Here is a 15285-nt window from a genome sequence, read left to right as displayed (position 1 = left end):
TGGTGTTGTGGAATAAGATCCTGTTCCTGAGGGAAGGCAGGCTGGAGTTGCTCTTGAGAGGCAACACTGAAGGGTCTCCTCCTCCTGGCACCTGGTGACTGTGCCTTGGCTCGTTGTCACTGTCCTGGTGGGAAGGGTCTGGCTGTTCAATGGGGTCAGTGATCAGCACCACATTTCCAGACCTCAAGGTTGATGAGTTTGGGGAGCAGAACCTTCTTAGGGTGCTTTAGAAAACAAGAATGCCACCTCCTGGAAAAATGGTCCCCTAGGAACAGCAGGGCTGTTTGCCATCCATTCCTTTCTCATGCTTTTGCCATGGAAATGCAGATGTGAGGAACAGAGCTCTTCATGCAAGGACCAAGGGGAGCCTTTACATGGGGAATTAGATCAAGATAAGTCTACACTAACATTAAAGGCAAGTCAAAAGAAAGTTCTGGAAGGAGAAATGCACGCCTGTAGCTGGAGGATGGGCACCTCTGTGTTTTAAGGACTCAGTAGGTGGGGACAGGGAGTTCACTTCACAAATTACCTCTTTTTATGAAGACTGCACATTGAGGGGAGAAACAGGGTGAAATGTTAGTAGAACGCTTGATAAGGAACTGGCTGTGGGGCACAGACAATGGAGAAGGGAAATGAAAGCTTTTCACAAATATATATCAGTTCATGTATATATATATATACATATATGTCTTTATGTGCACAGCAAACAAGAGACTGGGGAGTTAGACAGGGGATGACAAGACCAAATCCCTCCCTTTGCTTGAAAATGTGACCATCACATTGGTTGTAATCAGAGCCCAGAAACATCTGCCTGAAATGGAGTTTGACTGGGAATTACAGTACCACTGACAATTTGGCTTTGTATAAACTTTGCCGTGTGTCTATAGTTTGGCGTGAAGGAGTCCTGCCCTCCTTGAAGGGGACAGACACCAGTTGAAAGTTTCCTTTACAAAACAAAATAAAACAACTGAAGAAATCCCAACGTTTTCTCAGAACACTGCAAAGGATCACTGATTGAAAAAAATGTTTCTCTTCAGGTATATTCAGGCGAAGAAAGCATTCAGCTTCTTTAAACTGTTATATAAAATTGGTACTAGTTTCTTTAAATACTATCATAATTAAAAAAACCAACTGATTCCTGAAATTAAAAACAAATAATAATCATAATTAAAAAATATCCCTCCATGCTGATCTTCTCTTCAGAATAGGTCAGCATGGGAGTTTTGCACCCTAGACAGTTACAGTATTTCTGGAATAAAAAATTGCAATTACACACAGAAAATACTACAGCATTCACTTAAAAATATCTCATTTTGTTGTTGTTGTTTTTCCCCTCCCAAGTAGAGGGATGGTGGGATTGAAAAGATGCCCTGAAACGGGAATATTCCTTTAAAGGAGCAATACTCTCGAAACGGAAAAAGGGTGTCGGATAGACGCAAACCCGGTGATTTAACTCGAAAAAAGAAAAAAACCCAAGATATTCCAGCACAGAAACAGAATCCGAGAGAGATGAGAATGTTCAGACACCGAGCGGGTTATTTGGAAATGTCAAGACAACCCCACAGCTTTGCCAGCATCGGAGGTGGCAGCATCTCCTGGTGGTGGAAGGCTAAGCTAAACCACGGCGCTCTCGCTACGCTCTTGGGTTTCCTCTGGTTGTTGTTTCTCGCCATGTACTTACAGTAGAGGGTGACACGAGACAGTTTTTATCAGCAGTTCCCCACACGTAACCGAGTCGAAGAATTTTTCTCAGCTAAATCACAACAACAACATCAACAGAAATAACAAAGCACCAAATTCATCTCGAGACGTGAGTCAGTTTTACAGGTTATTACCGTTTGAAGAAGTTTTGTTGGTTGTTTTGTTGTTGTTTGTTTTTTGTGTTTTTTTGTGTTTTTTTTTAATCCCGACTTTTCATGTTTTGTTTTCCTTAAAAACAAAACAGAAACAAAACAGAAAATCAAAACCCAAAAATCCCCAAAATGGAACAAAGGATGCTTTACAATCACTTTAAGGCTCGCACTGAATGAGACATGACAGGTCTTACACAAGATTACAAATAATACATGTATGCCTTTCACAGCCTTAAAATGATACAGTAGGTCAAATTATTTTGCCAGTCACTGATCAAGTATTGTGCCTTTAAATTGACTCGCTTTTTGCTACCATGCTGAGTTTTATTATTACTGAAATAATTATTAGATATGTGGAAATGTACTTTCAGATCATGTTTTTTTGGTTTATAATTTTGATAATTTTCACATTTTCCAGAAATCAAGGTGGCAGGCCTTATTCTGGGCTCAGACTGTTGGTATTTCCTCCACTGGAGACAGTGGGGCTTTAGCATGAGCGGTTGTTGGGAACAAGATCAGATCCTGTGTTTTCACTCTGATTTGTTACAATCCCACCTTTGTACAGGGTCCATTTCCTCGAGGAAAATGGTCCCAGGGTGGGGTTGCCTTTATAACACGACTCGGTCAAGGCTTGGCCCAATGGTGTTATAAATTCCTTGCCAAATTATCTTACAGACCTGATTTTGTCTTTCAGCTGTTGGAAAAATCAAACTCCACTGGGGTTGTCTTGGCTTTGCTTTCTTATCTTTTCTTTCTTATCTTTAGACATTTGGAGGGGTTTTTTTCTGCTAAATCCAATATGAGCAACAGGACTTTTTTTTTTTTCATACATTTCTCTCTTTTTGTTGTTGTTAATTTTTTTCTTTTTTAATTTAAAGGTTTGCATTTCAGTTGGATGGTTGGTTTTTCTTTTGTTTTTTTCCTGGCATATAATCATCAAAGAGTTTTGCATGAGAAAGGTGACAGTACTTAATGAAACTCAGCACCTAAGGGCATAAGGCAGTTGTAGGTTTGTTTGTTTGTTTTTTTTTTTTTATTTTTCAATCAGCACCAATCCCATAAATAATGTTCTACACTTGGTGTACGGTATAAAACTGATGTGGAGATGCCTCCTTCTCCACCTGTGAATCCTAGGTGTGGAAGTTGAAATACTGTTTCTTGTGTGTAAAAAACAAAAGAAAAGTTTTTCTTTTTGTTTTTACTTACAAAACATAGAGAATATCTTTTTTTTTTTTTATACATACAGCAACCAGAAAGAAAGCTTATCTGAAGGTTTGTGTTTGTTTCATGATCTGTGTTTACCGTAAACAAAAATAAGGTCCCCTCTTTTACTTTTGCTTTAAGGAGCTTTAAAGTGAAGATTCATATTGTAGCAACTCATATAAGAGAGGTCCATCTCTATACCTAATACCTACAGCTGTGGGGGTGACATATTGGAGGATGTTGATAGTTCTTCTTAACCTCCTGTCTACAAAATGAGCATCCCAGGCAGGATATCTTTTTCTTGGGATGTCAATCTTAATGAGAGGCCCCTCGGGGGGGTAGGGTCGCCCAGATGGAGTAGATGGTACCATTGCTCTCACCTGGAAAACGGGCAAGCAAGTGTCAGCTGTGAGTTCCTCCTGTTGCTCCGTGACCGCTCTGGTGGGCGTAGCCTGGGCCCCCCGGTACCCAGGGGTTTGGGGCGCCATGGGCTCAACATCGGGGGGCAAAGGAATGCCCCAGAGCAGCTCGGCGCAACAGGAGCTGGCAAAGATCTTAGCTCTTGGCCCCATGGGATGCAGCACACCATAATATAACAGCATCAAAGCTATCCCAGCAGCAAAGCTAAGAAAGACACAACACAGTGCTGGCACGGCATAGGAGTCAGTGGTGTCAGGATCTCTGTAAAAATACCAAAGGAGCGTCAAGGCAGCGTTCTCCGTCAGGACCACCGTGTAATACGCAAACATTCGGTATCGAGTCCGCCCTTCCTTGACATTAAACCAGCAGAAAATGTACACAATCCCTACCACCATGTTGAAGAGGATCTCCTCCCACTTAGACATGCAGAAATCTGTCCCACCATGGATGATCCAGAAAGCCATGGCACACCAATGGACCACTACAAAGATCCCAAAGTAGAGCTGGAAGATGGAAGCAAAGAGAGCAAAAGAAATAACTCGGGATGAGATGGTGAAGAGGCGCCAGAAGAGATGGATGAGGGCCCCTCTGTAGCTCATACTCTTCTTGTCGTCCCTAGAGTCCCGAAGAAGCTTGTGATAGGAGGCTAGCACCCAAGCCAGGGACATCAGGGAGGCCACAGAGGACACACCTGCCGGAAGACACACAGATCCACTGAGTTAGACAGGAGCTTTGGTGGAAAACATCATCTGCTCACTAAATTATTGCATCTGGGGCAGGCTCTGGAGCCTGAAGGTTCAACTCACGTCAGGTTGTCCTTACAGTCTGGAGGAGAGAAATACAGAGATATCAGTGCGGGAATTGGAAATGGTATCCAGGAGTTCTCTGACTCCTTGTCCTTATCCTCCTGTGCCACTAGATCGGCCACCCCACCCTGGTAGTTCCAGTAGGGAACAGCCTCTGTGCTCATCCTGACTGGATCCACATTGGAGAGTTTGAAGTCCAGATCCCATCTAAATGCTAAAGCCCAAGTGTGAAAGTTACTTTCTTGGACAGCAGAATCTCTCTTGGAATGCACCAAGGCAAGAGCAGGACACCTGTATTTCCTGCAACTGCTTGGGTTCTTTTTAATCCTAAAATACTATTATTTAAGTGACATTCCCATTGATTTGTATTACTCAGGGTTCCCCATTTGTATTTGCCTTTCAGAAAAACAAGGTTTTTGTCCCATGCAGATAAATCCAGGGAGCATCAAGACTCATCAATACCCTTGAAAGAGTCCCAAAACAAAGGATCCGATCTCTCCAGCAAATCCCTGCCTTGTTTCTGGGATGGATCCAAGACCTCTACTGGAGGTAGCTCTTCTCCAGTCTTGCCTCCTGCCTGGAGCACAAATCCAAGTGACAGTCATGTCAGAGAGGGCACAGCCTTCACTGGGGTCACCTTTAGCCCCCAACACATCCTGCTGCACCCTGACATGGGGCAGAACACCCCATGATATTCCAAAGGGACCTGGTCTTATTCTCCATCCTAACACTTACACGATTTATTTCCTCCAGAAGATAAAATTGTGGGCCCACCACACTTAAGAGGCTTTTAAAAATATAATTCCATTGATTTTCACAAGGGTAGATTAAATAACTCGTGGAGCAAAGCATCACATTAAAAAAATATTTGAGAGATTCCTGGGAAAAGAAAGAGGTGCTGGCATCTTATTCCTTTGCCCACACTGCTGCTCACTGAACAACTGTTCTGCAGGTGGGGACACAGATGATGAACCAAAATCTGTATTTGGGAAGCTCAGTAATTTGGTAGATATGGGTGGTTTGGGCCTTAGCCAAAGATTTATCTGGGAACATCACCTTTAAAGTCCAAAGGAAAAACTGCTAATGGTTCCAAGCAAAACAGTGAGAAATGCCCCTCCATCTCTGATGTGTAACTGGGTGATAGGTCCAGATCTTACTTGGCTTTTACTTCTTTAAGAAAATGCAAGGAAGATCTTGCTGCAGCTGCTCAGAGTTAAAAAGGTAAAATGCCTGAAAAACCTAAATTTCTACATCTCCTGTTTCCTTTTCTCTCTGCTCACAGGGGCCTGGCTTCCATGGGAACGCAAATAAGGTTGACTGACTCCTCAGATCTCACTCTGTAGAATTTATCTTGGTTTTGAGGAGCCCACCCCACAGTGTGGCAGGGTTAGATTTCCCTCCTTCCAATCTATCTGTGTCTGGAGGAGGGATGGTGGAGAAGAAGGTCAGGAAGGATGGCAGACTCCAACTCCACCCTTGCTGGAATTCTCACAGCCTGAAAAGTGCACCAAAACTACACCTTTTAATTAGCTCTCAGGTTTCCCTCTGAATCCCTTGCATTTGGGCTCAAATGGACATTTGAATTTCAGAATGAACTTTGAAAAACAGCAAACAGCAGAGCAGTGAGAGCAGTGGCCTTATCCAAGAAGGAAGCTTTAAGCCACCAACTTTAAGAAAGCCACTATTTCCCTTGAGTTCTAAGTCCACGCTAAGAAACACTTGCACATAGGACTTGGGGATTCCAACCACAGACTCACAGAATGGTTGGAGTTGGAAGGAAGCCCTGGAGATCGTCCAATCACTCTGTCAAGGTAGGATCACCTGGAGCAGGTGGCACAGGAACACATCCCAGTGGGTTTGGAATGTCTCCAGAGAGGGAATTCTTTGCTCTCCCTGGGCAGCTGTTCAGTGCTCTGCCACCCTCAGCTAAAGAAGTTCTTTCTCATGTTGAGGTGGAACTTCTTGTGGTTTATTTTATGGCCACTGCTTCTCATCCTGTCACTGGGCACCTCTGCAAAGAGTCTGGCACCATCCTCTGGCACCCCTTGTAGGTATTTATACGGATTATTGAGATCCCCTCTCAGTCTTCTCCAGACTGAAGAGGCCCAGCTCCCTCAGTCTCTCCCCATTATGGATGAAAACTCTTAAATATGAACAGCCTCATACTCAAGCAGATGTAGATTAGATTCATTTTTAACCTACAAGATGAGCTACATTATTGGTAGACTATTAACAGTTTTGGAAGGATGAGTCATGCCACAAAGTTTTGTTATGTGTATAAGTACTGTTTGTTGCTTTGCCTCTTGGCTATTCAGTTTAAAAACTTTCCATGATAAGCAGAGAAAAAATATGTCACTTATTGCCTTATTTTAGTGCTGTTTTACTAGAAACTTGTTCAGCATTAGCTGTACCTGTACAGCGAAACTCAAGCAACACCAACCCACAGGAGACAGATGTGTCAGCCTGGATTAAACATGTTTCTATTGGGCTCATTTATTCCAGAAAAGAGAGAGGAATAAAATACACCCAAAACAATCCCCCAGTTTGCACATAAAGGCTTTACCTAATGTTTTCAGGGCAGAACCCTCCACTAATCACAGCCCTTGCTGTAAATTGCTCAGAGTGCGTGCGTTGAGTCACTCGCACGGCACCCGGGCTGCTGACAGTCATCTGAACGTCTCCTCCAGCCAGCAGAGAGAGGCAGACACCCCCAGAAAGTGATTCAGCCTGTCCTGACACCCGTGTGTGGGACAGGGAGGGGTTGACTCATGCTCCCAAGGTGTCTGACTCCATCCCTTGCCAGGGCACTTGCGAGCACCAGCAGTCAGGCGGGATGAGCCCCCCCAGTACAGAACAGCTCATTGTCTCTTCATCTGCACCGAGATCTGAGGGAGGCAATGAAGGATCTTTGGGCAGTTTGACATATTTTTGCTGTTGTCTAAAAGTTCACAAGCCTTGTGTTGAATGTGAATTTGGGCACCCTGGTGATGAGCAGGATCTGGACCTGGGTGTGAGGGGGGAGATCTGTAGGTGGACGTCAGCAGTAACTATGGAGTAGTGTTAAGACTTTTACATCACTCTTACTTACTGCCACAGAAACTATTCCCTAGCTCTTTCATACAGACCTAAATGACACAGCACTTTTGTCATCTTGACCACAAGTTTCCCATTCCCAACTTCCCCTGTGACTTCTAGCCTGTGACATCTTAATGCAGTTTACAATTCTCACGGATGGTGAGATAAACAATCCCTTTTTTTCCTCTCAACTTCTCCAGACTTTATCTCTAAGCAACTTAAGACATCTCTTCAATTATAACTAAAACAAACAGTCCTGAAAAGTTGGATCACATGAGCAGTCATTTTTTATTTTGATTCTGACTCTTGCATGTGGTAACTGATGCACCTTGGTGGAGCATGAGTAGGTTTCAACTCCCTTCTAATGTTTGTTTATCAAAGAGATGAGGTTGGGTAAACAGTGAAGTCACTTCGAAAAAAGCCCACTCCCACTCTTCCCACTCTGTTCCCAGCCTTGGGAGTGGAACATCCCCACCATGCACAACTACATCTCTGCAGGCATTCTCAAGTCAGGTGCAAATCAGCTCCTGTGGGGCTGGAAGCTCTGGGATCTGTATCCCACCTGCTCACAACGAGTCAGACTGGCACAGACTGGGGTTCTTTTCAAACCTCTCTGCCCTATGAAGCCATGGGTGACACACAGGCCAAAGTCAGCACTATCAAGAAGTCAAGTCCCTGTGTCTTGAATGACACAGCACAAGAAATAATCCCCCAGATTCCTTTAGGGATGAACCCTGAAGTTCTGGCAGTGAGACATCTGCTCACCTACATTCAGCATGAGGAGGCAGAGCTCTACAATGTCCCTTTTGACAGATGAAGCACCAAGATTTGAAGGATTTACCCAAGATCTCATATAAAATCCAAGCTAAACCAGGGAGTAGTTCTCCTTCACATCACAGTGAGCTTGACAAGACATTTCAGACAGGATTCAGCTCCTACTGTGGAGACTCACCCCAGGGTGTCCTTGGTTAAATGATGTCTGTTTGCTCAAAGGAGGATCAAAGCTTAGTGAAACCATCACAGGTGGGAATCCAGCAATGTTTGAGGTGCGTTGGGATATTCCAGACCACCATGTGGAGCTGGCAGGTGTGACAAACTTGCATGCAGAGGACAAGAACATTTCTGAACTGGGAGCTGGGGTGAAGGAAGGCACTCAGAGCATTTCAGATGACACCAGCTGAGACTCAAAAAATTCTGTCTTTCTCGGGGGAGCTCATGATCCCTCTTCAATGATAAACACATGTGCATCAGGAAATGGCACAGAGAGTTGAGAAAGCAGTGGGAAATAAGGCAGGTGTATAAAAGTTAAATTTCTGAGAATGTCAGGCAAAGGAATAGATTCTCTGAGAAAGGGAAACAAGAGCTGTTGCTTTGGATCATGAAAGCCTGGTGGACTTGAGTACAATGTAGACAGTGATCTGATACCAGAGGAGAAGAGCCTGAATGACTCTGAATTCAAGGGAAACTGCAGAAGCTCACAGGAACACCCTGAATTTCATCCTGGTTTGGTTTTCCTCCTCTGGTTCCTACCCATAGTCCAGAAAAAGCAAAGGTCATCTCAGATTTGTAAAAAGGCTCTTTGGGAAAAAAAACCAATCCATCCACATGAAACAATCAAAGCAATGACTCCCCTGAAATTGCCATTGTTGCTTTTAAAGCCTGGGAACAAAAACAGTGCAGGGAAAGCCATCCCTGTCTATCTGGCCTATTCCTGCTATGCAGGGTTTTACAACCACTCTAATGGAAAAAAATCACACACACACACACACACACACACACACACACACACACACAAATGAATATTTAAAATGAACAATACACCCATTCTGGCCTTACTCAGTGCTGTCCAGCTGAGGAGAAAGGATTTTCACTAGGGGTAGGTACAGTTTTCGTCACAAATCCAGCTGCAGGTCATTGGCTGCCCATAATTTGGATGCAGTTGCTGTAGCACATTCCCTGAGCATTTCCTGTGGTGCCTGCCCCTTTAACGCTGAAAATGATGCCTGAACAGTGCTCTATTTCTTTTTTGACATTAATTCTCCTTAAGACTCCACTAAAACAAAATGGGAAGATACCAACATTTCTCCCGGGTGAGCGGGATGGCAAATATTGAGCGTGACACGAAACCTTCCCTCAGCCCCAGTGCAGAGGCAGCTCTTGCTTAATGCCAAGTGCCACATTTCAGTTCATCCCCATCCCTCCCTGGCTGCTCAGGCCCCTGTGCTGTGAACCCTGTTATCCTGTTTTCCCCTTTGGGTGGCACGTTCCTCCCTGAAGCTCAGTAGGAGACGAGGAGCAGGCTTTCATTTTGATGCACACGGAGTGAAAATGCATTTATACACAAAAGAGATCAAGGCAGATCCTGCTTTTGTAACAACAGGGCCTGAAAGTCACTCTCCCTCATTTTCTAATCAGATTTAATTTGTTTGTGTCAGAGTAAAAGGGGTCAGAATCAGACCCCAGGTCTGATTTTCATTGTTTCCTGATGGATTTTGATGCTTGATCTTTCTTAATTCTTTCCCATCAGAGGAGGGAATGACTTTTGTTTTTTCCCCTTTATTTTTCTTCTTTATTTGTCTCCTTAAAGATGGAAAAATACAGAACATTGCTAGTATATAAATAATAAAGGTCTGCACAGACTATTTTGCCTTTCATTTTCCTCACTGGATTTCAGGACACTTCCTTAAACAGTTACTCCAGTGTGCCACCATTCCAGTATGGCAGATGGGAACTGTTCCATCTATTGTGAACATGATGCAAAAATCTGACCCAGGAATGGCCTCTTCCCGTTTATGTGACACCTCTGTGCTCTACTAAGAGCTGGAATTACCAGGGATGAAAATCCAGATCTTTACACTGGGGAGACTGGGAAGAAATACCACACCAGTGTCCTGCCCTTTGCTCTTTTCTCATGGAAAATATTTTGGTTTCATCAGGTGAGGGGTGAGTTTCACATCCTCAGCACCTGCTCCCTTCCTAGGGAGATCCTCTGGGACCTTCCTCCACGGGGTATCACATCCCCATTCTCCAGGATCCAGCTCACCTGGACATAGCATCACCATTCCATGAGAAATAAAAACTGCTGATGACTGGGAAAGGCAGGATGCAAAGGTAACTCCTTTCAGGGACAGATTTCCAAGTAGGTCTGGATAACAAGAAAGTCTCCTAGCACCAAATCCCACTGGAATGCCACACAAGGCTTGTGCTGAGTTTCTGTACAGGATAGTCCATGTCCAAGCTGGCACAAGGAGAGCTCTTGCACATTAGACCAGAGGCACATCCATGTTCCCAAACCTTTCTCTGTGAGAAAATCCATGCCAAGGCAACTCCACAAAAGCTCACTCACATGGAGATTTGCCCTCCTGCCCCTCAACAGTTAAAGTCTGGCTCATGTCCTGAAATGCTGCTTCCTTTTGCTAAATTAAGATGTCCTTGGTGACCCCAGAAAAGCCGAATCTCTCCTTAGTTCCTCCCCCAGCCCACGCCTCAGCACTGCCTTGAGGAAGCATCCATGGGGTCACCAGGGATTGTGTTTCCAAAGGCCTTGCCTTCCTTGCCCTTTCATCCTGCTGCCTCTCAGCTGTCCCCAGTGCCCCTTTTCCCTGCTGCAGGAAGGGGTGTCCAGCCACAGTCATCTGATCTGGGCTCTCATTATCTCGGCTGCTTCTGTCGTGTCTCCTCCTATTCATGTTCTCTGTGAACTCGGGCACTCCAAACCAGCTCCAACCCTGCAGCCATTGAGCCTTGGATCTCCTCCTGGATGCAAGCCAGAGACTGATCCTGCTGTGGGAGGCACGAGCACCCCAGGCCAAGCAGAGATGGGATAATCCACCCTCTGTTTGGGATTGTCCTTGAACAACCTCAGTGAAGTGTCAATCTCCTGTTCAAAATGTTGGCTCACCACATCATGACTGGCAAAGCTTCCCCACTGTTCTAAAACCCTCTGTATGAAGATGCCCTGTCCATCATGGGCCTCAGTGTTTATTTCATGCCAGGAATGCTGTCAGACATGGGATGAGCTGTCTGGAAATGCCTCTGTCTCTCCATTGACTCCTCCTGGTGAATCATGGAATGGTTTGAGAGGGAAGGGTCCTTAAAGCTCATCTCATTCCAACCCCCTGCCATGGGTACAGACACCTTTCACTCTCCCAGGTGGCTCAGCCTGGCCCTGAACACTTCCAGGCATGGGGTTCAAACTGAAATAAACAAAGAAGAACATGGTAAGATGAATAGTAGGTAACAGAGGTTTGACATCCACCAGCTCCCCACAAGAGCTCATGGGGGAACACTGAGTCTCAGTGAGGTGAAGAGAGGAGAAAGGAGGATTGCTGAGACCTGTTCCTGGCTCCAGGATGAGCAGAACAGCCCACAGTGACTCCTGCAGAGCAGAAGCTGACAGACCTGACATGATCTGGGCATATTCAAGTGACAACACAATGAATTTATACCACTGAAGGCCAAGCAGGCAAAACCAGCCCCCAACACCCTCCTGATGTGAGAAGGGTGCCATGGTCAGCCAGAGGACATCCTAGAACAGCCAGACAGAGTTACCAACATCCTCAAGGGGTAGAAGAAAGAGAACATCCCTCTGTTACATCACTGAGAAGAAGGCAGGTCTCCAACAGGCCTGGTGTACACAGCCCTCAGCAGCATGAAAATTCACTTTTTGCTTTCCATGACAGCCTTGCCCCTTTCCCAGGATGCTGACTGCAAGTATCTCAGGTTTTACCTATCTATGTAGGGAAAGAAGCTGCTGACACCTTTTCCAGAGCTGGAACATTTCTGGCTGGGGGAAATCTCAATCCCTGTATAAGCAGAGGTCCACAAACAAGCCTCAACTCACTTGGCTAACTGGGTTCTGTGATCCTGTGTGGTGAATTGTCACCACAGATTGGCTCATAAAAACCAGCAGAGAGGAGAAGGACACATGGGAAGAGAACCTGGTGGTGGTGTCTGAACCCCAAATGAGAAACAGGATTATTTGTAGACCCTGAGCCCAGCTGGCAGAATCTTCCATGCCCATCCTGTTAAAATCCCTCCGGAGTTGTGTCCAACCTGCCCAATGGGAATGGTTCCTGGACTATGTGAATTTGTTTTCTCATGCCTGGGAAAGCTTTGGGAAAGGGCTGGCAGGCAAAACTCTACCACAGACCAATTTAGCACAAACACCTGAGTGCCAGTGCTTGGGCTCCAGCACTGTTTGTGTTACAGGTATAGAGAAAATCTGATCACAGTTCTCTGTTTATCACAACCATGGTCGTATAATCTTTTTCATAATGTTAAAAATAACGTGGAAGACCTTTGGCTCAACTCCTCAATGCCTGGAGATAAAGCTTCTCATATTATCAGATTTTCCAGGCTGGGCAGAGTAAATTAGTCCAGGTGGCTGCTGTGTCTGGACAGCTCTGGGGAGCCCAGGCATGGCAGGTAGAGCTTAGGTAAAGTGTAATGCAGATGTGGGGACAGCTTTCTGCCAGAAAAATGTTATTGTAACAGGACAGGGTAATCCTTCCAGGAATCTGGTGTCAGCTATGGTCCCAAAATTATACCTGAGGAAAATGTCAGTGTGAGTCCATTGCTAGAGACAAATCCTGCCTTCTGCAGAGCAGCCTCTTCTGCAACAGCTCCACCAGAGCCTCTGATGGGACTCTGATGGTAGAGTTCAAGGAAATGACAACACATAAACTCACTTTTCAGGGGGAACAACGCATGGCAGATGTCTAAGAAATCCATTCAGGAATTTGGAGTGAATTTGGTGATTTGGCTCAGTCCTAAAGAAGCTGGAGGCAATCAGGGAGCAGAGAGACACACACAGTCTTACTTTTGGAGTTCCTGTTGTTGTGGCATAAATGATATTAAAGTATTTATAACAAAACACTATTTTGTTTGAAATGGCTCTTCCATTTTGAAGCTTCCCCTAAATGTTAAGAAAATGATATGCAAAGGATTTACTGTTTTTCTTTCAGCAAAAGCAGATTTTTTTTCTCACTGAAAGAACCCCCACTTTATCAGATGCTCCTTTGAGGGTGTTCATGAAGAACAGTTCTTTCCTTTGTGATTTTTGGAATCAGAACTCTCATTAATCCTGCTGAAGGTGTTTTCAGTGTCAATGTGGGGCTGTATGGATGGTGTTTCCAATTAGAAGAGCTGCTGTTGTCACATAAATTTGGGTTAACCCACATTGCAGCAGCAAGGACTCAAGTGACAAAACCTCTCAAGGATCTTTCCACCATGCCTAATTTCACCTTTTCCCAGTGCATCCTCCAGAAATCCTGAATCCCACAAATCCCTGACTCTCAGGTGGGCAGGGATGGCACTGCAGCTGATAGAGACACTCAGAACCAACAACCATGTGCATCCTTGCCTTCTAATGAGCCACAGACACGAAGGAGAGATGGTCTGCCCTGAGCTTGGTCTAAATCCCTCCAGGCACCAATCACCTGGGTTAATTCTGCATTAGAAATGTGCTGGGAAAGCAGCAGCCAGGATTTCCCGGGCACAGATTAGCTTGTTTGGAAATAGAGCATGAGAACTGCTCTTCGTGTCTATTTTTGTCAAAAGCTGCATGGATTGCCACTCTTTTCAGGCCGAGGTGCCCTCTGCGCAGCCACCACTGTAATTATAAAGACTGTTGAGTTAAATCCATGTTAATCTGAAGCCTTTAAGTGCTGTCTCAGAATGACGCTGACAAAGAACCCCACCTGAGACCCTAAAAGTGAACAGCCACACACGAGAGGATGCAAAGCTCCTCAGGAGACCCCAAGAGGTTTCTTTGGAAATGCTCCACCAGGATGCTCTGGCAACACCTCCAGCAAGGACAAGATTTAACTCTGTGCAAACAGAGCAAAATCCCTCTTTGTAGCGTTAGAAGGCAGAGCAGTCACAGAAACCTGGCTCAACCTGACAGGAGCACAACCATCTCTAGAAACTTCCACTGCTATTTCCTGTTGAGAACTTAGTTTTTGTCCCTTTGCTAATTAAAATTGTCTTTCTAGAACAACAGGCATAAAAACCCCACCCCAAACATGGTTACTTCAACAGGTAAGAATAAGATGGCAAAATCCAAGAGGGGTTATTCTTGAAGGAAAAAATCACATTTCACATTCAACAGCTGGTTCTTTGTGAAGGGCACTTTAGTTACAACTTCTAGTGGCCAATTGTTTGCTAAGATTTTCAAGTATAGCAAATCCAGCAGAGCTGCTTCCAGTTTGAATCCTGAAAATATCAGAAGGAGCCTCCTACACTGAGATTTTTCAGATCTAATTATATTTGAACTTTACTGTTAGGAACCCTTAGAAGAGAAACACACCTAAAGGAACCACTTGCATGCACTGAAATGGTGAAAAAAAAACCCCAAACAAACTGTTTTGCTAAAAAAAACAACACATGGCTCCATTTAGCATAAAATCTTTTCTCACCCATTTCTATGAGTAGGGATGGTTGTCATGAAACAGTAGGAGTCCACAAACACGTACAATATATGTGCATTTCAACACTGCAATCTGACATCTGCTACAGCATCCCTAGCCTGTCACTCCTTTTCTTTTTATTTCTCTTTTAATTTGGATGAGGACCGCAGACATTGGGAAACATGCAAACCTGCCTACTACAAGTTGAAAGCATCCTGTAATTCTACAAGTAGGGGTTAAAATAGTATGAAAAAGAGAGGAGCATCACCCCAGTGCTGGAAAGGAAAGCCCAAAGAGTTCCACTGTCTGCTCTGGAGACCAAACACAAGGATCTCTTTTTCCTTAGCCTAGATCTGGGGCAGCATTGCACCCTGCACCCAGAAATCAGCAACTAAGCCAAGCCTAATTCTGTGGACTGCCGAGTTCTGTCCCAGCCTTTGAAACCGGATGGCCCAGAGTGCTTGGTGGGAATTGTTCTTGCCATCACCTGAGCCAAGCATGGGAATTGTTTGGGTTGGT

General features: G+C 44.8%; 1 protein-coding gene across 1 annotated transcript in view; it reads right to left on the bottom strand.

Moving 5' to 3' along the window:
• Positions 1-1383: 1383 nt before the first annotated feature.
• XKR6 (XK related 6) overlaps positions 1384-15285 on the bottom strand; it is a 179203-nt gene continuing 165301 nt past the window's right edge. Inside the window, exon 3 of the mRNA XM_064709946.1 lies at positions 1384-4167. Within this exon, the coding sequence (XP_064566016.1) occupies positions 3203-4167 (965 nt within the window). The 3' untranslated portion in view covers positions 1384-3202. The remainder of the gene's footprint in view (positions 4168-15285) is intronic.

The sequence above is a fragment of the Zonotrichia leucophrys genome, chromosome 3 (assembly GCF_028769735.1).
Source record: "Zonotrichia leucophrys gambelii isolate GWCS_2022_RI chromosome 3, RI_Zleu_2.0, whole genome shotgun sequence".
NCBI lineage: Eukaryota > Metazoa > Chordata > Aves > Passeriformes > Passerellidae > Zonotrichia > Zonotrichia leucophrys.
This window is presented reverse-complemented; position numbering and strand designations above follow the sequence as displayed.